The sequence below is a fragment of the Microcebus murinus genome, chromosome 15 (genome assembly GCF_040939455.1).
Source record: "Microcebus murinus isolate Inina chromosome 15, M.murinus_Inina_mat1.0, whole genome shotgun sequence".
Lineage (NCBI taxonomy): Eukaryota > Metazoa > Chordata > Mammalia > Primates > Cheirogaleidae > Microcebus > Microcebus murinus.
In genome coordinates this window covers 74,391,177-74,416,102 of record NC_134118.1, presented here as the reverse complement: position 1 = coordinate 74,416,102, position 24,926 = coordinate 74,391,177, and the positions used below count along the sequence as shown (strand labels likewise).

The 24,926-nt window shown below is 49.6% G+C and overlaps 1 protein-coding gene across 2 annotated transcripts in view; it reads right to left on the bottom strand.

The window, feature by feature from the left end:
- Positions 1–11,539: 11,539 nt before the first annotated feature.
- The window catches only part of MFAP3L (microfibril associated protein 3 like), a 39,905-nt gene continuing 26,518 nt past the window's right edge, over positions 11,540–24,926 (bottom strand). For both annotated transcript variants that reach the window (XM_076010721.1, XM_012770655.3), the window contains one exon: positions 11,540–12,863. In XM_076010721.1, the coding sequence (XP_075866836.1) occupies positions 11,929–12,852 (924 nt within the window). In that variant the 5' untranslated portion in view covers positions 12,853–12,863 and the 3' untranslated portion in view covers positions 11,540–11,928. The remainder of the gene's footprint in view (positions 12,864–24,926) is intronic.

The following is a 24,926-nucleotide window of genomic DNA, read 5'->3' as shown; positions in this document are numbered from 1 at the left end:
CTGGAACATCCCATCCAGAGAGTTTCCCTGCCGGCAGGTGGGCGCCGGGTTGGGGTGGAGAAAAGGGAATCGGATCAAACTTACTAATTTTTGTCTCCCGACATTAGCTCCTACAGTTTCATAAACATTTAAACTCTAACAACTTTAAAACTAGTCCATCAAAGGTCACGTGAAGCAAAAGGCATTCGAGCTCTTTTAATGTTTTCGATAAAATTTGATGTAAGTGCTTGCTTTTCGTTGAGCCAATTGGCTGGAGCTCTTTTACATGTTTTGGTAGTGAGATATTGCACACACATGGCACACGGACGCGTAAATATCCAGACAGAGAGTAGACAACTTTAGGTGAAACTAGGCAGAAAGTTCTGCAGTTTGAAAGCTCAGAGCACACGGAGGAGAAGCTGCACGTGAAGGTGCGGTGAAGGTTTCCCATAGGTGAGGGGGAGGAAGCCATAGGCTCTTCTCCCAGTGGGGTGACTGGGAAGAACAAAAGGGCTGGGCAGATGCATCACCTCCCAGCGGGCAGAGAAGCCGCGGGGGACATAGGGGGCTGCGTTTTACCTTTTACTCTGGCCCCTGCACGGCTCCGAAAAGATCCGTGGAACCTTATAGATGACCAGGGACTCGGAGGAAGGCAGGATTCGGGATCGAGCCCAGGATGAGCCGAAGCTGCCTCCTGCTTCCCGAGTGGCAAGCCTGGCCTCGCCTGCTAGAGACCCGGAGGTTGTGTCCCCCCCGGTGTGCCCTCCCCAGGGTCGGCACCAAATGTTCAGTCTGGAGCTGAGAGACACATGAAGCCTCGTGTATAGCAAAATGCTGTTTATTTTGAGCATCTGGGTGGAGGTGAAAAGGAGTCCACGAGAGAAAAGGGGAGAGCCTTAGGTTTTATAGAAGGTTTTTTCGGGGGGGGGGGGAAGTGGGCCAGAACCGCTGCTTGTCATTAATTGTTTTGCAAACTACCAACTCCTGCGACCCTGCCCCAGTCACATGCATCCTTCTGCTCTGGCTTGGTCCTTATCTGGAGCACTAGGGAGGGATGGGCTGGTCTCCACCAGGGAGGGAGGGAGGGATGCTGGCGCAGCTGTCTCTCGGATCCACAAAGTCCAGGGACTCTCCAGACTCCCGTGTCTGTTGTTTTACACGCCTAAGTTTTGCATTAACCATGTTCTGTCCTTTACATACTTTTCAGGTTCCCACCTGGAACAAACCTAACAACCACCACTCAGACTGAAGGGGTATCTTAACTAGAAATTACGTTGAGCATAATTTTCTGTGATCTTAATGACTGATTTACAGAAGCTGGCACTCATTATTTGCCATATTTCAAAAATTCATTGATGTCTTAGGAAGATGTGACGTGAAAAAAATAACAAAAAAATTCACTGACGTCTGGACACGCTGGTCTTGGGCAGCTGTACGAAGCAGCAGTTATTTCTCAGCTTTCTGAGGCTTCCCTTGGGCCACGGCTGACCTGTGCTTCCAAGAGCCCTGCACTCCTGCTGCTGTCTGGCTGTGCAGGTCCTCGGCCAGCCAGCCCCTCCAGAAGTTTCCCTGGAGTCAGCACTTGTCTTTCCTCTGCCCTGTTCAACACTCCAGTTCCCCCGAGCTGTCTGGGGTCAGTGGGTGGCTGGGGAGAGTCAGAGGATTAAGCCAATTCCTGCCAGGAGTGGAGTGACTAATTCCTGACTGGGGCTGTGGGAGATTTACAGGTAGAGACGTTTGCAGAAGAAGAAGTTGCCCTGAAGGCATAAATCTTTCCTGCTGGCATTTGAATGCCTTTGCCTGAGAACCTTTCCAAACTTACCCAGAGATCCTGTTCAGGAATCTTCCTGCTGCACCTTCCACTGAGTTTGAGCTGAGGCTCTTTCCCTCAACTCTGTGGCTGGCTGCCTTAACTTTGATATTCGACATGGTGATTGTCACTAGGTTTGCACCAAGGCCGTTAATGCTTTCTTAATGTGACATTGGAATTGGGAGAAGCTCGTTGTGGCCTGGGTGCTGGACACTTTACCCTAGGTCCTCCCTATCTTGCTCCAGGGAAGGGCGCAAGGACAGCTAAGACCGGCATCAACCACAGAGGCTGTCTGAAGCTTTACTCGTGATTTTCCTCCCTCGACCACTCTGTGGCCTTAGTTTGGAAACTTCTGGAGGGATAGTGAGAACTAGGTATTTTTGATGCTGTGAGATGTTGAAAGGTGCGTAGAAACCAGGCCTTTCTTCTATGTCTGCGTCTCTTGACAACAAGGGCAGCGTAGGGTGTGGACTGGATGTCCAAGAGTCCCCCAGTGGGACCTACTACAGCTGCCTCCGCGCTGCTCCTCACGGGCTTTCTAGGGTTTCAAGTGCATGGATGTCTCTTCCTTTGTTCGAAAATGACCTGTCTTCATTGTACAGGTCCTTCTAAGGTGATGGGAAATCAAGACACCAAAAAACTGATACATGGGCACAGTTTTCTGTGGAAAAGCACACTCACTGCAATTTGTTCCCGACAAGCTTCAGTTATTTAATTAAGCAGAGTGTGCTCATTTTTCTTTCTTTCTTTTTTTTTTTTTTTTTTTTTGAGACAGAGTCTCACTCTGTTGCCCGGGCTAGAGTGAGTGCCGTGGCGTCAGCCTCGCTCACAGCAACCTCCAACTCATGGGCTCAGGAGATCCTGCTGCCTCAGCCTCTGGAGTAGCTGGGACTACAGGCATGCGCCACCATGCCCAGCTAATTTTTTCTGTGTATTTTTAGTTGTCCAGCTAATTTCTTTCTATTTTTAGTAGAGATGTGGTTTTGTTCTTGCTCAGGCTGGTCTTGAACTCCTGACCTCAAGTGATCCTCTCACCTCGGCCTCCCAGAGTGCTAGGATTACAGGGGTGAGCCACCTCGCCCGGCCTGTATGTATATTTTCAGTTGGTCAATTAATTTCTTTCTATTTTTAGTGGAGACGGGGTCTCACTCTTGCTCAGGCTGGTCTCGAATTCCTGACCTGTGCAGTGAGGGGACTCTCCTGGGCTAGACTGTGGCGGAGGATGCACAGCCCACAGCGTGACGAAATTGCACAGAACCAAACACACGTGCGCATGCATACACGCACACGCACGCACACACACACACACACACACGCACACGCACACGCACACACACACGAGTGCACGTGAAACTGGGTAAACCAGAGTCCGAGCGCGGAACCGCATTAGTGCAGCGTCCACACCTGGGCAGCACCGCGGTTTCGCAGGATGTTTACTGTTGAGCGAAACTGGCACACAGGATTTCTCTGTCATTTCTTAAAATCACACGTGAATCCACAATTATCTCAAAATGAAAAGCCTAATTTAAAGATGTGTCCTATGCCCCGGGCACATCGGAAAGACAACATTCACACACGCAACAGATAAGCGGACACACACGTGTTCCCATCACGCAGGACTCCGCCCAGCGCCGTGAGTACACGCACATCTTGGCCACCAGTCATGTGACAGAGGGAGTGGCCTGGAAAAAAATGGCAAAAGCATCTTCTGTCGCTGAAGCAGGGTCCCTGCGGCAGGCCAGTGGCTGGGAGGGGCAGGTGGGACTCTCATCATTTGTGCCCCAGGAGACGGCCCGGCCCACTGGGAACAGGGCGGTCCTGGGCGGAGGTCAGAGACTGTCCCTGGTGCAGATGGGACGATCAGAACCGTCACCTGCAACTGCCTGGAGCCGAGCCTGTCCTGTTAAAGTTTTATGTTTCTGTGAGTGTGCAGGAAATTTGGTTGTTGTTGTTTTTTTTGTTTTTTTTTTTTTTTTTTGAGATGGGAAGCTCTGCCACCCTTCCTCCTCTGCCGGCAAAGTAAACGCTCCTCCCTTCCTCCTCCAACCGCTGTCCTCGGTCTTCCTCGGCCTCGTGGACAAGCGCCCAGTGCTCAGTGACGATCGCGGCGAGACCGGTTTTATATTTGGGTGGCGGGCGGAATCCAAATGAGGTGTCCTAAGGCATGGGCATCCTCTTTGGATCTCAAACAGGAAAATCGTGACTCTGTTAGAATTGTTCTGTGCTGAACGTAAATATTTGATAGAGAAAAATAACATGAAAGTTTGTAACTCTTATTGCATTGGTTTTTATGTTGAGGTGTTGAAAAAAAAATCTCAAAAAAGCTTAAGAAGTCAAATACACACGCACATGTAAGGACTTGGAGGAAACGTGCTGTTCTGCGGGATCCCGTGCCGTTTTTCACGGCAAACCCTATCCGTGAGCGCCGTGCGATGACACAGCCTCATTCCTGTGCTAGAGCGGACCCCCCCTTTGGAAGCGTAAGGTGGACCCCACAGCTGCTCTCTCCTTCTCTAACCAGACGGCAAATCGTTGTTGACTCGGCATGACTGGGAGTGGAATGTTTGATTGATAAAGTATGATGGGTTGTTGAGAGTTTGTGAGCTCGTATGGAATACAGCAATGACCAATTTCAAAGGATTCAAAGAAACTAAAATATATTTAGCTCAATCACCGCAAATCTATTATGGAAACGAGAGAAGGCAAAATAAAATAGTTAACATGATACAAGAATACAATATATGAATTCCTAAATTCGAATTTTTTATTTTTAAAGACCCGTCAGGGTTCGGAAATACCATGAATGTACTTCGATTGTTACTGTGAGGACAAACGATTTAGGCTGAATTGATGTGGAAAATTATATTCTGCACATTACCAAAAAAAACCTAACAAGCAACAGAGTCCTCGTAGCAAGTTATTTTTCTCCTGTTTCTTTCGGATAGAAGGTAGGCCATGCGATTACATCTTCTGAGGCCCTAACACTTGTGAATTTCTCCTTATCAGATGAAACCATGTCTACAAATATGATGCCAGGTCCTAGTTTTTGTGCCGTTTTGGTTTTAAATCATTTCAGACATTTAACCAACATTAAATTTTCCCTCTCTCACGTTAAACTGATGAAGCGTATCCTACACGGCAGATGAATTTCCTCGTGGAACTTACCCCTCAGCCAAGTGTCTCACATCCCACATCGTGTGTGACAGCGGGGTGCTGGTCAGACCGCTGGGGCGACGCCAGCAGGGAGGGAACAGAACGCCGTCTGACAGCCAGGGCCAGCCGTGCAGAATACATTTATTTGAGACAGGGTCTCTCTCCGTCACCCTGGCTACAGTGCCGTGGCGTCAGCCCAGCTCACTGCAACCTCCAATTCTTGGGCTCAAGCTGCCCCCCTGCCTCAGCCTCCCAGTAGCTGGGACAACCAGTGCACGCCGCCACCATGCCCTGCTTATTTTCCTATTTTTTGTAGAGCCGGGGTCTCACTCTTGCTCAGGCTGGTCTCAAACTTCGGACCTCAAGTGATCCTCCCGCCTCGGCTTCCCAAAGCGCTACGATGACAGCCTTGAGCCACCACGCCCAGCCTGTCACAGAATTATTTTACCTTCTTCTGGGAGGCCGAGGAGGGCGGATCGTTTGAGCTCAGGAGTTCGAAACCAACCTGAGCAAGAGCGAGACCCCGTCTCTACTATAAATAGAAAGAAATTAATTGGCCAACTAAAAATACATACACAAAAAATCAGCCGGGCATGGTGCCGCATGCTGTAGTCCCAGCTACTCGGGAGGCTGAGGCAGGAGGATCGCTTGAGCCCAGGAGTTGGAGGTTGCTGTGAGCGAGGCTGATGCCACGGCACTCACTCTAGCCTGGGCAACAAAGCAAGACTCTGTCTCCAAGAAAAAAAAAAAATTATTTTACCTTCTTCAAACTTTTTTCCCCATTTCATGTAAAAACCTTGGTAGTCAGCATCAGGAATCCTCTTCAAGCCTGAGGACCGTCTTCATTCGCCTCAGCCAGTGTGGACGTGGACCAAGTCTGCGGCGCCCGCAGGCCTCTGGGCCAGCCGGGCAAACTCAGGGGCACCAATGGCTCGGCCTCCAGCCTACGCCAGCGCCACACGCGTCTCGAAACTCTTCGCCGAACGACGGGAAGGCCCTAGCTTTGTTAAGAGTTCTATGCTCAGGTGATCTGTCGTCCTCTTCCATAAATGCTTTTGTAACTTTAGCTTTACGCCGACGGTACATTTTATCGTGCCAGGACTACTGTATGCCTGCGGCTCCACGGGGCTCAGCGATTTTCAAGCAGCGCTGACCGACTGTTGCCCGGGACATTGCAGGAAAGACTTGCACATCAGGTGACCTTGAACTTGTTTTCCAACTCGGGGACTGTGTGCTTCTTTGAAAGTCATTTGTTAACATTAAGGCTTACTCGTATATCCCCTTTGATTAAGGCTCATGTAGAACATACAAGTAGAAAAAATATGGGTAGTGAGAAATTTTTTTGTGTGAAAATTTTGTGACTATCAACTTTCATTTTTTTTTTTTTAAGCTTAAATAGCATTCCAAAAACTGCAAAAAAGAAAAAAAAATTAGCAGCTGTGTTGTTCTGGGTGTTAAAAATATGGACCAGCCAAAATTTCCTAGATAGGATGAAACTTTCCTATTTCTTCTTTTGTGCTCACACGACTGTTAAATTTTCCCATTAGTGCCAGCGTGATTCTCTCCAACCCTTGTATACTTGCGTTGTTGTCAAAGGAACCTACAGAGCATGTCCTTGGATTTGGCCTGGACCTGGTGTCCTCAGGTGCCTGGTGGCAGTTCTGCTCCTGATGCCTTCTCCCTGTGGAATGTTCTGGGCGTGTGAGTTTCCTATCTTCTTGGATTCTCTACAGCAAGCTTGATGTTATGTGCTACAAATTTCTCATTGTCGATAGAAATAAATTGCTGTAAAATTTGTCAGGAAAGAATTAAGCCTTCTGCATTTGGATAAAATTTTGCAGTTTGACATAAACATGACTTCATTTTTCTTAAGAGACATTGTTGACTACAGATTCCCTATCACTGGAAAGAGTGACCCAGTTACAGCTACAGTCACTTCAGGTGAGACACGACAACACACTCCACAACACCTGTGCAAACCCTTTATTAAAGCAACAATCAAAATACAGGATGGATCACATTTTTTTGTTTGATTTTTGCTACTATAATATCAACTTATATATTAGTCATTTGTTTACATCTTTAAATTAATTTTAAAAAGTGAACATTTTATTGTCCAAAAAAATCACCAGATTGACATTTCTGCCCAGAGAAATTTTCTTATCTTATTTCCCAATTCTAACAAAGGACATCCAGAACTACTGAAATATAACAAACGAAAAGAAGTGCAAGCCTCTCCATTGACGCTCACTCGCTGTCAGCAGCTCCACGGTGTCTGAGAGACACATTTGGAAGCTTCTATTACTGGTTAAGTAAAAATGATTGATGCCAGAATATTCTTAGAACTATTTACTTTCTATTTTTACAGACTCTAGCTTCAATTTGATTGCAGTATTCTTAGCACTAGCCCCTTTATAATTTCCACCTCTAAAAAAAAATCTCAAAGATCATTATCATCCTTATATATTTTCTTGTATAACAGATAAATGCTCAGTCCTTTGCAGACTATAATAAGCAATTGTTTTATTTGATTTCCCCCCTACAACTGATCTGTCTGATCCAAACCTGGTTAATCCTAGGCTTAACCCTAGGTTTACGGTTAAACCCTAGAACAGTCATTAGGAAAATGAACTTTGTTATCTACTTAAGAATTTTTAAATGAATAGCTGAGTGTAAAAATGACCAACGTCTTGACCATAACAGATGCTCAAAATATGTGTGCATACAATGAGATTTGGTAGATATTTAAAGACTACTAATAACTTAGTTTGTTTATTTTTTGGAGATGGGGGTCTCACTTTGGGGTCCAGGCTGGAGTGCAGTGGTGTGATCACAGCTCACTGCAACCTTGAACATCTGGGCTCAAGAGATCCTCCCACCTCAGCCTCCTGAATAGCTGGGACTACTAGCATGCACCACCACACCTGGCTAATTTTTAATAATATTTTGTAGAGACAGAGTTCTTGCTATGTTGCCAGGCTGGTCTCTAACTCCTGGGCTCAAGTGATCCTCCCAGCTTGGCCTCCCAAAGTAGTAGGATTATAGTCGTGAGTCACCATGCCCAGCCTAATAACTTAGTTTAAAAAACAAGGAGAGAAATGGGGATTACTTAAGGGACTACCAAAAGGATATGTAAAGATCCGTAAAGAACAGCAGTTGAACAGTGCTGAGTATCTGGAATATGAGTTAAAAGCTCCATTTTCTTACCAAAGGAAACACTGGAAGGAAGTCCCCAGTTCACCGAGGGCCTGCCACTTGGGAGTCTTAGCACTGACACAACACTGTATTCCAAACAGCATAACAGAAGGTACCCGATTTGCCTTTCTAAACTATTTCTTCCAGTGGGTGGGACTGACCGGTGTTTTCTAAAGCCCAGCAGATTTGTGTTGGCCGCGCCACGTTTAGAGCATGCCTGTTCAAAACACTCAAATATTCTTTGTACCTTACATCTTCTTCATGTGCTAAAGAGCTGAGCAGATGCTAGATCACCAGGAAATAATGATCCGAGCATTAGATTTAAAACACGTTATTAGTCCATTACAATGGTCTACACAGCCAGAGTTAAATGCATTCCGTCTTTCCACTGCTGTTATCGCACATCTGACCTTCAGAGGGAAGTTCAGACGACACAGACTTGTGCGATTAAAAATGAAACCAACAATAAAAGAGATCAAGGAGAAGGGGATTCCGGAACCCACGTGGGGGACGTCAGGCCTTGTAGCCTCAGCTGTGAAAAAGAAATGCCTATAAGCATCCAAGACGAATAGCTATGGATGTGATGACGGGCACAGAGTGCTCGGGATGGGCTGGACATTCAGATACTCTCGGAGCGATTGCTGTACCTCACACGCATCACATTTGGTTCCTAGAGATTTTAGTCAAGTATTAGTATTTCTTTTTGCCAAGTATGATATACAAAAAGATGAGGATAGTAGATGTGCCCTAAAGATATGAAAATATAATATATAAAACAAAACCGTTATAAATTACATAGATTTTCCCATATAAAATTCTGTTTTCCCTATTTAGAATAAATACCATCCAAGTTTACAGATCATCTCAGTGAATTACATAGACACACACACACGTGAGTCATTTTCAGAATCTCAAGAAAGAAGTTGCTAGAGATATGACCAGGATGACTCAGAAAGCAGAAACTGATTTCAAGAATGACGACCTAAGACCCAAAGGACGTGGCTCGGGATTCAGTGTTAAGCCTTTAAAACCGCCCAGGTGAGAGTCGTGCGCGGGTATGTACACGCTTCTGTGGATTCTAGGAAGCCGAACAGTTCACTTTATCTTTGAAAAACCAGCCGGAAGTCATGAGGTCTTCTACACTCCATATTCTAGCGGGAGGGCCTCTCTTATTTTGTAAAGCAGCTATAGGGTGGACAGGACGAGTGTAGAATTTCTGGAAGGGGAAAATGCCTACTGTAAGCTAACCTCCCTTTGCACCGGCTGTTATCGAATCGACAGCATTCTGATGCCTTAACAAAGGAGAATGTTTTGAAAAATCTATATACCCTCCCCCACCCACAGTCTAAAGCAGCAAAAATCAACCTGGAAACACTCTTTGGTCACACATTTCTGCTCATTTCATAAGAGCCTGCCAATTATAACGTCTGGATGGAAACCACGCCTCCTTCTCCCGCTGTTTCTACGCTGGAAGCCTGCGCGTGGGTTTGGGCGGCATGAGAGCTGGACAGCAGTTCTGGGGGGAAAGTCCACACAACGTCAAAAATGAGCTCAAAGTCCCTGCTGTTGCTTTGGCGTATAAACCCACGTGAGAACGTGTGGACCTCCACGACAAAAAGGTTTTAGATTCTAAGAGCTGGAGATAAAACTTTTCTGCAACCCAAATACACAAAATCATAGTCCAGAGAGCCCCAACGGGAGTCGCGGTGTCTCTCGATTGCTCACTGCTGATTTCTTTATGGGACCGCTCAAGGCACATCTACCCAGATGCCAGGAGTTCACTGCTTCTCAAGAGACGTCTGATCAAGCTGTCCTGTCACCTTCCACACCAGTTAGTTCTCTATAAACAAACCCGCCAAGGCCACCTTTACAGCGAGCCCACTGCCCGCAGCTGCAGAGCCGGTGCGTCTGCTGCGCCGTCTGGACAGCACAAGCACCCAGTCTCGCGTTCCCATTTTTGCTCCCGATTTTGCTTGTCTCAGGCCCTGGGGTTCACCAGGGAAGACTGCGAACTTTCCACAGAACTACAGAATGTCTGGGCTGGGAGGGATCTCGTAGGCCCTCGAACACTACCTGAATAATTTTACAGATGAAGATTAAGACTCAGAGAAAGGAGGGAGTTGTCCGGGCCACTTCCCCAGACAGTGACAGTGTGGGGTCTAAACGTGTGGACCGCCTCTCGTGACCAGTGTGGCCCACGTGACCTCGGGCGTGGTAACCCCACCGCCTGGCGAGGCCGCCACCCTCACAGCTGCGGTGAGGCTGCCGTCTCCCCTGCTTACGAGCGAAAACAAAGTAACGCCACTCGTCCTCGCCAAGACTAAATCTAAACTGTGGGAGTGAGCAGTCCTGATGATTTTTTTTGGAAGGAGAAGATCCACACAGGGTGTTTAAAATGCTACGCTCTCTCCACACCGACCCTCTATTTAAGCAAGCAGTGCAGCATGGAAACGTCAGGTGAGTGCAGAGACGATAGCAAAAACGCTCAAGGTAATTTTCGCGTGAAAAAGTGCAAGGATGTCAGTAATGGTTTGGTTCTGGGAGACAGAGAAACCCTTTAAATGGCACGTGGAGCTCATCCGATCTGCCTTGTGGCACAGACAGGGACACTGAGGCCTAGACATGCCCTGAGCCAGGCAGCCAGCTGGTTGTCGGCACAGTCGGGGAAGGGCCTAACCTTCGGGTGACCGGCCTTGTCCTCTCTCTGTTAACACCACACTGCCCTGCAGGCAACGGCTTTCTCGTGGGGCTCAAGGGTGGTTCAAAAACTCTGGCGCGAGAGTTGGTGGCACCGTGCCCCATGCCGTCACCCCAACCGCGGCCAGCTGCGCGGCTCGCAGACCTTACGCCTGCTGCCCTACAGCCAGTGTCTGCGTCACCTTGCGGCGCGGCGCCCAGGCCCGCGGGGAGCCGCCAAGCCCTCTGTCCTTGGAACCCACACATTCTCCAGGTAAAGAATCAGTCTATTCGGAGAACGATGCTACCCAAACGTAAAGGGCGACTCCCCCGCAGCTCGGCCCGCTCCTGGAAAGGCTCTCGGAGCCGCACGGGGAACACGACTTTTCCTCGACTACTAAAGTGCTATTCTGGGGCAACGCGTTTCTCAGTCTCACGACAGCAGCTTCACTGGAAACAGAAAAAGCTTTCTGGGGAAAGAGGCCTGGGGGAGAGAAACTAGCGAGCCCGGGACCTACTCTGGGACGCCAGGAAGGACGGGCGGATGCCGCCCTGGCACCGGCGCCCGAGCCTCTGAGGTAAACGTTCTAGGGGAAATAAGGACAAAGATGGCAGAAGGGCTAAACCAGAAAGAGCAATCAGTATTAATATAACAACAACTACTCCGTGATAAGGGAACAGCGGAGGTGATCAGAACTGAGAAGAAAGTGCAACAGACCCAGTACGTGCATTTGCTATTGCAGCAGACCTATAATGTTTAAAAGGAAAAGCAATGCGTGTGCACCGGACAGGGCTCTGGAGCCAAGAGCAGCTCACAGCGCTGTGCTCTTCGCCAGAAGGAGGTCCCCGACGCAGGCACGTGGCCGAGAGCAGCCTGCAAAACCCACACCGCTCGGACAGAAGACGCCTTCCGCCGGCAGCGTCGGCTCTGCACCCTGGCGAGTCTCGTGTCCCTCCCCCCGGGGGCGTCCGGTCCCCGGGCTGCACGCGGGCGGGCCCACTCCTGGCTGAGGGCGAGAGTCTCCTGGTAAGGCTTAGCGGCGAGTGCGGTCTACGTCTGAGTCGCAGGGGCAGCCCCCGGCGTGCTCGATATGCATAGCTTCTCGGGGCGGGTGTCAGACATGGCTTTCGTAAATGACGCAGGTGTTTCTGTCACACGTCACCGCCGGCTCGGGGGCTTCGGGGGCAGCTGGCGGCAGCCCCCTGTCTGCCGCCTCGACGGGCGTCGGCTCCTCGGATGTGAGCTCCGTGGACGTCACGTCCGTGGACGGCTCCGCGGTGGTCTCGGGGGACTGCTCGGCCGAGGGCTCCGTGTCCTCCTCGTCCCTGGCGTCCGGCCGCGCCCCGTCCTGGCCGTCGGCCTGCTCCTTCGTGGCCGGCGGGTGCACGGACACCTTGATGGCGATCTGCTGGGGCTGCTCGTGCAGCGAGGAGGCGTCCGAGTCGGCCGCGGGCGAGTCGCTGCGCTGCAGCGCGCTGGGGATGGTGTAGACCTCGTCCCCGTCCGCGGCCTCCTGGCCTTCCGGCGTGTGCCGCACGAAGTTCTGGCCCTGCTCCTCCAGCCCCACCACCTCCATGATCTCCTCCATGATGGTCCGGCAGTTCATGATGAGCGGCGGCAGGGGCACGCTGCGCGCCAGCTCCTCGATGTAGCGCGCGAACTCCATGGTCTTGAACTGCGTGACCTTGGCCAGCTCCAGCGTCTTGGCGGAGGTGATGATGGGGATGCGCTTGGCGATCTCGAACGCCTTCTGCAGCTTCTCCGCGCCCTCCGTCCTGAAGAACTCGTTGATGGCCTTCTCCGTCTTCTTCAGGTGGCTGCTCATCATGCACAGGCGGGTGACGTTGAGCACCATGACGACGGTGAAGGCCACCAGGCAGACCACCATGTAGTAGACGCCCATGTCCCCGGAGGTGAAGATGACGCGCAGGGTCACCGTGTTGTTCACGGTGCCGTAGCCGTTGGAGGCCACACACGTGTATTTGCCTCGGTCTGAGAAAGACACCTTGGTGATGTTCAGGAGGCCGCTGCCGTGCATCTGCCACTTTCCTGCGGGAAGGGAGAGAGGAGAGTTCAGCCGGGGACACTCGGTTCCCATCGCTACAAACGTGTGCTTCTAGCAGCACACGCTACCGCTAATGACGAACCCTTACTTAACGTGCCCACGACACGTGTTGACACGTCTCATCTTCACCACACCTCTGCAACTCGGGCACCAATACTGGCCCCACTCTATAGGATGAGGAAACTGAGGCACAGTTAGATTAAATGATCTTCTGAAAGCCACTGGCTTGGAAGTAGCAGGGCTGGAAGATGAAGGTGTGCTTAAAAGCTGCCCTGTTTTTGTTTTTGTTTTTATACAGAGTCTCTCTCTGTCACCCTGGCTAGGCTGCCGTGGCTTCATCACAGCTCACAGCAACCTCAAACTCCCCGGCTCCAGTGATCCTCCTGCCTCAGCCTCCCAAATAGCTGGGACTATAGGCACGTGCCACTGCACCTGGCTAATTTCTTCTATTTCTAGTAGAGACGGGGTCTCTCACTCCTGAGCTCAAGCAACCATCCCGCCTCGGCCCCCCAGAGTGCTAGGATTACAGGCGGGAGCCACCACGCCGGCCAAGGTTGCAATCTTAACTACTGAACCATGTTGTGTGACTCCACATCCTAGTGAAAAATGAGAGAAATAAGCAATCTGAGAGACACTGTGCTCTTATCAAAGAATTCCTTAATTATAGCATTGGATTTTCTCACCTGTCTTCGAGCATGACTCTGTTGAATACATGTTCACTGGGGAGTTTAATTCAATTGAATTATAAGTGTTTATCTAGGTTTCTCATATTTGAGATAAAAATTATCCTTGTATGACCTCAGTTAATCACAACGTAACACGCCATTAATTTTGAGAATCCACGACGAACAGTCTATCGTATTTAAAGTTACAAGCTAACAATGTGAATATTCAGAGGCTGGATATGAATTAATATCAATTTGTTTTAGCCTTGCAAATAGATTACAGACCCATCAAATGGAAAATGAGCCGGACACGAAGGAGCGTGCACGTTGATAAATGCAATTCTTCCTCCCCTCCACCTCCCACTCTGGAAAGGATCCAGCGTTGCCCTGGGAATGAGGTCCTGAAGCCCGTGGAACACTTCCGTTTCCACTAACCTCAGTCTGCCCGTCCACCTGCAGCCGGAAGACCCCTGAGAAACGATGCCGGGCTTGGCTGCAGGGTCTTCGGTCTGTGCCTTTCTGAACCCCCGCCTCCTAGACACTCAGCACCCGGGGTGCGGGCCAGGTTTCTCGGGAGTCGTAAGGAGCAGATATTTCTCCGTAAGAGCAACCAGACAAGTCTGAGACAGCTGGAGAAACTGCTCCCGAGCACTGGGCGATTTAACACGTAGTTTCCTTTGAAGTATCTCAGATTACACTGTATTTTACTTGTTTGCTCCCCTCATGGCAGTGAGTTTTAATTCTAATTAAAAGTCTGGTATTGGCCGGGCGCAGTGGCTCACGCCTGTAATCCTAGCACCCTGGGAGGCCGAGGCGGGCAGACTGCTCGAGGTCAAGGAGTGCGAAACCAGCCTGAGCAAGAGCGAGACCCCGTCTCTACTATAAATAGAAAGAAATTAATTGGCCAACTAATATGTATAGAAAAAATTAGCTGGGCATGGTGGTGCATGCCTGTAGTCCCAGCTACTCGGGAGGCTGAGGCAGGAGGATCGCTTGAGCCCAGGAGTTTGAGGTTGCTGTGAGCTAGGCTGACGCCACGGCACTCACTCTAGCCTGGGCAACAAAGTGAGACTCTGTCTCAAAAATAAAATAAAATAAAAGTCTGTTATTTACCAAAAGCAACATTATTTTTTAATCAATCCCAGGAGCACCTCAGGGGCCAGGGTCTCAGGGGACTGTGGACTGAATCGACGGAGAGCTGCTCTACTGCAGTGAGCTCTGCAGGGACACCGCAGAGGCAGCTGGACGGGCGCGGAGGCACCTCCCGGCCCCGCACCCCCCCCCCCCCCCCCCCCCGCTCGCCCACCCTGGCGAGCCGGCAGGCGGCCTCCGCGGCGACCCTGCCACAGCACCACGCCCTCTGAAAGAACATCTGTGAGGAGCAGTTCCTGGTGTCCCCAAGGAACCCCTGCTGCCAATTCAGCCAGTGTACTTCCCCCGACAGAAAACACTGGCTTGGAGCAATCCGGAGACTTTTCAGTGTCCTGTGAATGTGTATGAACAGCCGGCCCCGCCCCCAGTCTGTGACACTCTCTCTTCAGACGGAGCAGGGGCGAAACTTGGCCTTCCACGCCCCGTCATAAATTCCAACACTTCAGCTGGAGATTTAGCCAAATACACAATGACCCGAGGCTAGGAAAATTACGGCATCAATTTATTTTAACTTGCGTGTCTCATAAAGGTAGACCACACAGCACACACAGGAAAGAACAAAACGAAACTCCACCTGACCGAAAGCTTATTCTACATGGAAGACACCGGGTTCCAGAGATTCCGACTCTTGCAGCATTTTCTCATATTTACCTTCCTTACTTTGTTGGAAAACATAGCAGGAAATGGGATGGGGCAGGGTGAGAAGATGAGGTTATCTGTATGGGGAATGGTTTGGGTCCATTCTTTTACCCCTTCTCCCCACTTATCTGTAAATACAGGGCAGAGCAGTCTGAACCCGGATCCAGGAGAGAAAAGCAGAAAGGAACACAGTTAACCTGAGACGACAGCCCTCTCCCCACACCTGAATAACAAGTTCAGGGATAAATGTATTCTAATCGTACAATTAGAATCTAATTACAATTATTCTAATATTATTTTTAGTATGGAAAAATAAAATGTGAAAATTACCAGTTACAATGTCTCAGTGCTTTTCTCTACCAGATACTTAAAAATGTTTCTGAACTCAAACTTTATGGTTATTTTCAGACGTGTTTTTAACTTCTATTGACATGTATTTATCTAATCTGGAACCAAGCAGTTCAACTCTGACAACAATTTACGGAGACTTCAAAAGTCTCTTGCCACACTGTTAAAAGGGTCACCAAGCCTGGAATCAAACACAACCTGATTAGGTGGCATGTGTGGTTCATTCTGGGGACACCTGGGAGAGGTCCCGCAGATAAGGCATCACTCAGGGGCACATTCCGATTCTTAGCCCAGGACAGCAGGTCCTTAGACTAATATTTTTTTTAAATACTTTATCTAATTCTCAACCTCATTTGCTCTTGAAATGTGAAGCCCAGCCATGTATCTGTGAAGCGACTATTTTGACCTAACTATAAACCATGACACACATGAACACAGACACCAGAATCCCAAAACAGCTGGGTTACTGCCTATAATGAGCTGCAAACCTCGTTAGATGACCGAGACCGCAGCTCTCTCTGCCAGGAACTTCCTGTTTCCAATCTAGGACAAGGATACTGAAACATCTCTTCAGTTTTCAGTCCTTTCCTAGATTCCTCTTAAACATCATCCTTACTTTATGGATTAAGGTGATTACGTAATGACACTCAGGATTCTGCTGGGGTGAGACATGGTAAAATGAGTGCGTGACTTGGAGTAAACACACAGCAAGTCCAAGTCTCTGGGAGCCAAAACACACGTTTCCAAGGAGTGTAATAGAAGAACTAGGTTCCGACCTCAAAAGTTATGTATATCTGTATCTCTCTCTCTCTCTTTTTTGAGACAGAGTTGCTCTGTTGCCCGGGCTAGAGTGCCGTGGCGTCAGCCTAGCTCACAGCAACCTCCAACTCCTGGGCTCAAGCCATCCTCCTGCCTCAGCCTCCCGAGTAGCTGGGACTACAGGTGCCACCACCACACCCAGCTAATGTTTTTCTAATTTTTAGTAGGCTGGCTGATTTTTTCCATTTTTAGTAGAGACGGGGTCTCGCTCTTGCTCGAGTTGGTTTCAAACTCCTGGCCTCAAGCGATCCTCCTGCCTCGGCCTCCCAGAGTGCTGGGATTACAGGCGTGAGCCGCCGGTCGGCCTCTCTCTCTTTAAAGGCTGATACACTTTATTTCTTCCTGGGAACTCAGATTCCAAATATTTCCTCTCAGCCTCAGCTTGCCCTCCCGTTAGTGAAAAATAAAGCTTCCTGCACGTTCTAGCTCCACACACAGCTCTGAAATCCGAAGATGGCGCGGGGTCTGTTTGGGGGTCCTCTCCCGTCAGCTTGGGGCCCACGCTGGAGAAGAAGCCCCACGCGGTCCCTGTCCCGCTGGGCACGCCTGGAGAACGTTCTCTGTGCTGCACGTCACCGCCCACCTCAGTCCACAGTCACCTTTCCCTGTGACTCGCCAGGAGGAGGCCCGGCCTCGGCTGCAGAACGTGTATTTTAAACCGCGGCTGAGTGGGAATGTCAAAGCTATGCACTGAATTCTCACAAAGCTGCATCATTTCAGCACAAATAAAAACCCAAACGTCAACAGCCGAGGCCCAGTCAGTCCCGCGTGCGTGATTCCGGAGGAAACGGCACAGGCGGGCGCCCGACCATCCCTTCCGGATCGCGACGCGAAACACCCTGCGGCCCCCTCCCCCCGCGAGTCCACGCGCACGCCCTGCGCCTGGCTCAGACCGTCGCCCTCCCTTGGCACGGGCCGCCCCCAGCCCCCTCACCCCACTCCTGTCCTGGAAGGTGACGCACACCCGGGGCTCTGGCTAAAACGCCGACACGTGCAACAGAGCAAGAAGGGCTGCTTCCTGTGCCCTGGAGACCAGAGACTGCCAGCCACCTGTCCGTCTTCCCCAAGAGACTCCCGGCACAAGGAGGACGCAGGGAAGCCTCCCCAGGTGAGCACGAGCATCGCGGTGACGACTGCTCCTCTGCAGAGGGAGGAGCTGACGGCCGCGATTCCTGACCCGCGCCCAAAGCTGGCGTCGTCAGAGGGCGGCGATCTCTCCCCTCCCGCTCGCTAATTCGGTCAGCAGACAGCACTGGACAGCCTGTGCCAGGCTCCGTGCCAGACGACCAGAACACGGACGAGTCAGACGTGACCCCCAGTGCAAAACACATCCAGTCCCCTGGGGGGAACACCGTCCGACGGAAAACCACAGGCTCCCGTGGCAAGTGTGGTGGCACGGGGCGGGGGCGGGGGAGGTGGAGGAGGGGACAGGGAGGAAGAGCTCCCTGGGGGGGACAGGGCGTCTGCCGGTACGGCTCAGACGAGGAACGGGGGTGAGAGAAAGGGCTTTCGCAGGAGCAGAGGACACGCGTAAGCTGCTGGATCTGAGGAGCCAGGTGGACAGCTGAGAAGGGCGAGGGTGGCAGGACGCGGGGCCGGGTCACCAGGAGGGCCTTGGGACGCGCAAGAGCTTCGTCCTTGTCCCTCGGGAGAACGGGAGCCCCTCCTGCCTCTGAACTTCATTTTGTGTGCCTTCCCCCAGGCAGGCCTGCCTCGCTTCCTTGCTGAGAGGGGCCGCAGGACCTTCCCACGTGCTCCCCCTGCCCAGGGAGCCCCCACTCCAGGCCCTGCCCGACGCGTCCTCGCCCGGCGAAGGCAGCGCCCTGGCGCCCCGCCCCGGCCCGCTCCCTGGAGAGCGCCGTGGCCCGAGTGAGCGGAGAAACCCCAAGGTCTAGAAGCAGATGCAGCCGGAACTTCCAAAATGAGGGCGCGGATACCGCGAACCAGCGGGGAAAGGCCGCTAGAATAAATGCCTGCTCATTTGAAAGAAAATAAAGGTAAATTTCTACTTTATGTGATACATAAAAATAAATTCCAAGTACTCGGGAGGTTTAAATGTAAAATTAAAAGTATAAAATCGATAGAGGATATAAAAGTGTTTTTATGACCTTGGGGTAGGAAAGCCTTTTCAAGCATTTCAAGAATCTCAGAAGCTATAAAGGAAAATGCTGATGGATCACATTTCCCCCAAATTTAATTTTTTTTTTTTTTTGCAATATCAAATTTGTCATATTAAAGTTAAAAGCAAATGACAGACTGGAGAAAGCTCTAGAACACTAGACAAATGCTGGCTATAAAACAAAAGAACTGCTGTAAATCGAGGAAGACAAACCCAAAAGAAAACATGGGAAAAGGGCAGGAACAGATAATTCACAAAAACGAGGAACGCAAACGAACGGTGTCTGTGTGTACAGAGCCAGTGGTGATTAAACTACAACTAGATCCAAAGATATTTAAGTGATTTGAAACCCTAACTTCTTCGCCTTCCGGACTGGCAAGGCGAGGGAGGCCCCGCACACGCGGGCGGGAGTGAATTCCCGAAACTGCCGCCAGGCTGATCTGCAGGTGTCCGTCACGGTTTAAAATAAACGGAGCCGACGCCCGCTTCAGACTCCTTGAAATGCTTCCCATCGGGCAAGCCTAGGCTGACCGGAAAAGCACTAATGCATGTAAGAAAATTAAGATGATGGAAAAAGTTTCTTTGTGCGAATAGCGTTTCTCCCAGGGTAGATGTAGCTCCAGAGCCTTCCTCCCCGGTGACCTCCCCTGGGTTCAGAAGCCGCACCAGGACGGCGGCTGGCGGGGACCGCTGTGCTCGCCGTGGTGGCCGGTGCACAGCACAGCGCAACGTCATGGCAACAGGACGGCGCCAGGCAGACCCCCAGCAACGAGAAAAGAGACCAGCGGTGCCATATGGCCACAACTGGACCAGTGGATGGCAAGAGAGTCCACCGCATGGGGCTTATCGGGACTCGCTGTGAAACCAGCTCGCGGCACCATCAGAACTGCAGCGCGCGCAAACAGCTTCTGACACGTCCTGGAACTGGAGGGCCACGGGGCAAGTGACAGCAGGATCTACGGAGACACTGTGGTTGCAGCTTTCTCCAGACACCGGGTCTCGGAAATCCTGGCTCTTTCTGGCCTTTCCTGAGGATCACTGAGCGTTAAGAATTAACCTCGGGTACAAATGCCGAGCTCTTGGAATTTCTTTCTAATTACTTATTTGAGGAAAAAGACTTCTTCTTTCTTAGATATCTCTTGCTGTGAGTGTGTATGGGGGCAAACAAAGTGATAGACGGTTTGTCTATACCTCCAGTGAGCGGCAGAAAAGATCAAAGCTCTCTTCACAACCCTGTTTAGATCTGAGGCGTAAGCGTCACACACCCATGATTTTCAAGGAGCGGAGTTCAGTCTGCCAAAACAAGCATGTTATTTTCTTGAAACCAGCTTAAAAACATTCCTATGATGAGAGTTCCAGTAAATGTTTACACAGACACAAATGAAATACATTCACTCGAAGGAGTGCCACACTGAAGCGGCACTCACCAAATAAGCACACAATGTGTGCATGTGTGTTTGTGTCTGTAACTGTGCATATTTTGAACTACGTGAAATACAGGCTACTGAGGAGAAAGGATCTGTGCCTTTTTATAAAATGTAATTGAAAACAAATCTGGCACTGCATGGCTGCACCTGTTACCGGGCTTACGCGGGAAATGACCGCTCCCCGAACCACTGCAGAGTCAGGTTATAAACCCCAGGAGCTGCGAGGGCTCTTGTGCCCTCAACCCCGTCCGCAATGCTCCCGAGAGACCTCGCCAGACAGTCCTAGGGCAGCGCCGCGGAGCAAAGGCGGCTTGGGATAATACAGGCTTAGCTCAGCTTTCAGCGCAGCAAGGTGGGGGTGGGAGCATTTTGCTGTTCATAATCTTGTTTTGTTCTGCTTAAAGGTATTAACATCTGAAAAGAGCCTACTGTCTTTTTACTTCCTGGAAAAGGAAACATTTGTTCCTCTAACTAATTTGATCTGGTAATCTTAATTTTTTAAAACACGCCAAGCATGTAAAATGCCATGCGGGTGAAACAGTAGTCTTTTCTGAGAGTGGCCACAGGTGGTCTTCCAAAACAACAGCATCCTACACTTGGTTCCTATAAATAACTCCCATTTTGGGATTCTCAGCTGTCAGACTTGTGTGAGACGGATCTAGGAGGGTCTTTTCACTGCTAAGACTAGAGCCCATCCCAAAAGGAGCACAACTCACTCAAGACACACACGAGTGGTGGTTACCAGGTTAGCTCTTAATGGGGCTCAATTTGGAAAACGAACCCGAGCACCATAAATATCTGCTTTTATGGGACAGTGCATTATGGGTTCAAACACCTGTTTCAAAGATGTACTTTGGAATGATTCTTTGCGGGGTGCTCTTTCAGGTTTGACCGGGTTTCTCCACGTCAGCACCACAGGCAGTACCTGGCCTCTGCCCGCTGGATGCCAGTGGCAGACCCTCCCACCCCCCAATCCTTGTTGCGGCAACCAGAAATGTCTTCAGACCTTCCCACGTCCTCTTGGTGGTGGTGGTGGGGTGGGGGGAACAGGTCCCAGTTAAGAACCCCTGGGTTAGGCAAATGTAAAGTTCATCTTGTGCAATAATATACTTCGTAATTTCCACATTCATGCCTTTTTCAGAGGTAGAAGTACAGTGGACGTCAAAGGGCCCTTCGTCCCCTGACAGAGGGGAGAGTTCCAAACTTGCTACAGTGGAGCCACAACACATTGAAATTTCACATAACATGTAAGGGACACAAATTTATTTTGTATTTACTGAGCTTTTAAAAGGTTGAGACATTGAGATAGGAAGAATTACCAAGAAAACTGTTTCCTTTCTTTACAAAACACTATATTGAGAAACAGGGATCTGAGCATCTGAAATCTATTACTATGAGGATAGAGTACAAAAATGACAATGACAACGGCAGCTGTCGTTACTGAGAGCATGGCAGGTACTGTGCTAAGCATTCAGTATATAATTTCAGACCCACAACCTTACTTGGTAGTAAAAAAGGATTATTTTTATTCCACAGATGAGAAAACTGGCTCAGAAAAGTCAAGGAACTTGCTCAAAGAAAGACTACAGGTTGATTCTTCTGAAATTCCTATAGTATATTCATAATTACAAACATTGTGTTTAATGTCTCCTGATGAGTTTTTTTATCTCAAGTATTTAATGTACTAAACAGGGAATGCAGTATGATATTTTCATAGGTTAATACACTATTTCACACTGACCTTAGAGGTAAAGGATAATTTACACTGACTACCGTGGGCACTGGTACAAATACATTATAAAGTAGGGAGGTGATAACCAGAGTCCTAACAACTGGCCAGCACAGCTTGCTGATGTCCCTTGTAGAACTAGTTAAAAGGCATATTGCGCTTGAAGCTCTTACCTGAAGGGGGAGGGGGGCATGGGCAATATATGTAACCTTAACACTTGTACCCCCATAATACGCTAAAAAGAAAAAGGCATATTGCAATCTATTCAAAGGATTTGCAAAAGTAGACGGGTAAAAGCAATACAGCAATGTAAACTAAAGATAAAATTTATAATAACGAATCCCACAACGCTACAGTAGTTGTGACAATTATGAACTTTGCACAATTCAGCTAGATTTACTCCTGTGCATACTTATTATTAAAGAAAATCCCTAATTGTTTCTGGGGACAGGACACTACGAGAGCATGGAAAACAAACCCACAAAAAATTGGAAACCTACCTTAAAGGAAGAATTTCAAACAATCCCTAACAAGCCAGGCATGTTGACAAGGACCCACCCTTTCAGAGCTGACTTTCTTGAGAATAGCTTGTTACTCATCATCTGACAAAGGTGCTAATGTGAATTTCAATGGTTTAAAGTCACCGCAGGAAGCCACAGCAAAAATACACTGGATAATTAGCACCTGAAATAATTAGGACTTTTTCATAATACTTCCCAGCAAATATACATTTCTACTCACTTCTAGCAAGAGGAAAACTGACAACAGCACAGTTTGTGGCCAGTTGTGGTCAATCATGTTGTTTGAATTCTGAGCTGTTTCGGCAACACAGCTGGTGGACCACCCAAACACGGTCTTTGGTGAATATCCCCCCGAATCCTCCAGATACAGATTACGCATTAGCTTCTCCTGATCTGCGGAACTGAACTGACAAGCACAGGGAAGCAAAGCGAACCAGCTGCCGCTCCGCCAACGGCAGGAAACAGCCCGTTCTTTCTGGGATGGGAGGGGCAGCGTGAACAACGGCTCTCTCGCCGCTTTGGCACAGGTGAGATGAAACTGCTGCTTTCCTGGCAGATCACAGAGCGAGGGGTAGTGTGCTTCTTGAGCAACTTACCAGGTGACCCTGAACACATGTTTTTTGTGTGTGCACGCCATGTACACGCACAAGTCAAGGCACAAACCCTAGCGCTGTCTAACTTTGACGCTATGGTTATAGAGCCTTTTCCATCCAGGAATTCTGTTCAAATTCACTCAGTCTGGGTTACATGCTCCTCAACATTTGTCACCTGCAGATACCTAAGGGATAATGCTGGCCACACTCTGGCTCTGCAACATCCTCTCCATTCACCGGTCTCTCATTGGTATGTGCAGGGATTAATGACATCTCACCGTCATTCTCATCATGAGGATTAGAAATAACATGTGAATTGGCACGAGGGCTTCATAAACGGCAGTAGTTAATTAAGATGTTAATGTTGCTAGTTCGGCTGTAACAGTAGTCCTAGGGTACCTAGGTTAGGTTCTAGAATATTTAGCATCATTTTTCATGCTATATTCAGCCACCTCTTTGAGCTATAAATAAAACACTGCTCCATTTAAACTTCTAGCCTACTGGCCTGAAAACTGAAATCTCCACCCGTGTCACAATGTGGGCATTTCCCCCAACAGAAAGGAAAAGTTAAAGACCACATATGGGTTCTAACAAGTCATTCCAGCACTAACACTAATATTTTCTTAGGAGGAATCTCTCATTTCTGCTATTTTCTGCGTGTTGCTTGGTTGTTAGGTACATTGCCCCATGCTACTTGTGCTCTGAAATTACAATTATTATGCACTGTGATTACAAAAGCTGAGCTGGAACATCAAGTACTAGTATCACAAGTTCTTTTTAAAAATTGGAAGCGCATCTTCCTTAAGAGATTTAAAATAGCTGATTCATCAGTGAGGCTGCTGGCTACAAACCAGACGGGAGTGCCCAATTCTGCCGGAGCAGTTCCCTGCGCCAAAAGCTTTCGACTGGCCACCACCAGCTTGGGGGTGACTGACGTGCTACTAGTATAGACCGGCTATGATCAAAAGAAAACGGAGCCAAACATGACTCCCACCTAGTTCTAGTTCGACACCCTCAATATATATATATGGAGACAGAAGGGACCAAGACGCTTGCCAAGACCACGCCAGCAGTCCCAGGGCCTTGTCACTCAGACACCACCTGTCTGTCGCCGAAGCAGTAAGGCGCTACGCTTTGGGACAACACTCAAAACGCTGCGACTGAACCTCAGGCCCCAGCACTATGCCGCCCCCCTGGCTTTCTTCCACTTTAGGACTCAGGAGTCTAGTGTCCCGGTCCCAGCTCCTTAGTGTGCCGCTGCTTCGGGCCCACGTGAAGGCAGGCAGATCCGGGTCCGGAGGCCTTGCTCCCCCTCTCCAACCAGTCACCCCGATATCCCTAGCAGCAGCCCCGACACGGCGTCTGTGTCGCCATGGTTACTGCCCTCCCTTTGCAAGGGTGACAGCACTGCCCTGTGACTCGAAGGGACGCTAGCTGCGGGCTAGGGCGGTGCTCCCTCAGCTTTCCGCCGACAGTAGTGAGGCCTCTGGTCACAGCCCTTACCAGCAGCAGGATTTGGGGCAAATTTCAGCAAGAGGGGATTCGGACTATAATGTCTCTAAGGTCCCTTCTAATTTAAAATTTCTGTGGTTCCCCAATTTTACTTGGTGGGGAGAGAGTCCCATTCTCCCAGGTTAAATGTGATCGATACTATACACATTTTGGCGTAAGGGAAGCAGCTTCCCGACGCTGCACAACCTCGAACGGCCAAGCCAACGCGACACTGGTGACAGCAGCACAGCGACCCGTCCTGGGGGGTCGGGCGGCTGCAGCCCTGGTCCCTCGGCACGCGGCGGTCTCTCAGCACCAGCAGTGAGCAATCACCGCAAAACTGCGTTCGCTGGGCTCCTAAGGAGACAGAGGCATTAGCCTCGATTCCTTTTTTCAGGGCCATTAAGACAAAATGAGGCAAAGATTAAAAATGTAGCTTCTCCCGGAGCAGAAACTCTTCTGGGGATGGCTCCTTGGTGACAGGGCTGTGGACGGGAGGGTGACGTGCATGGAAGAAACAAGCTGCTCCTTGGGAACAATGGTC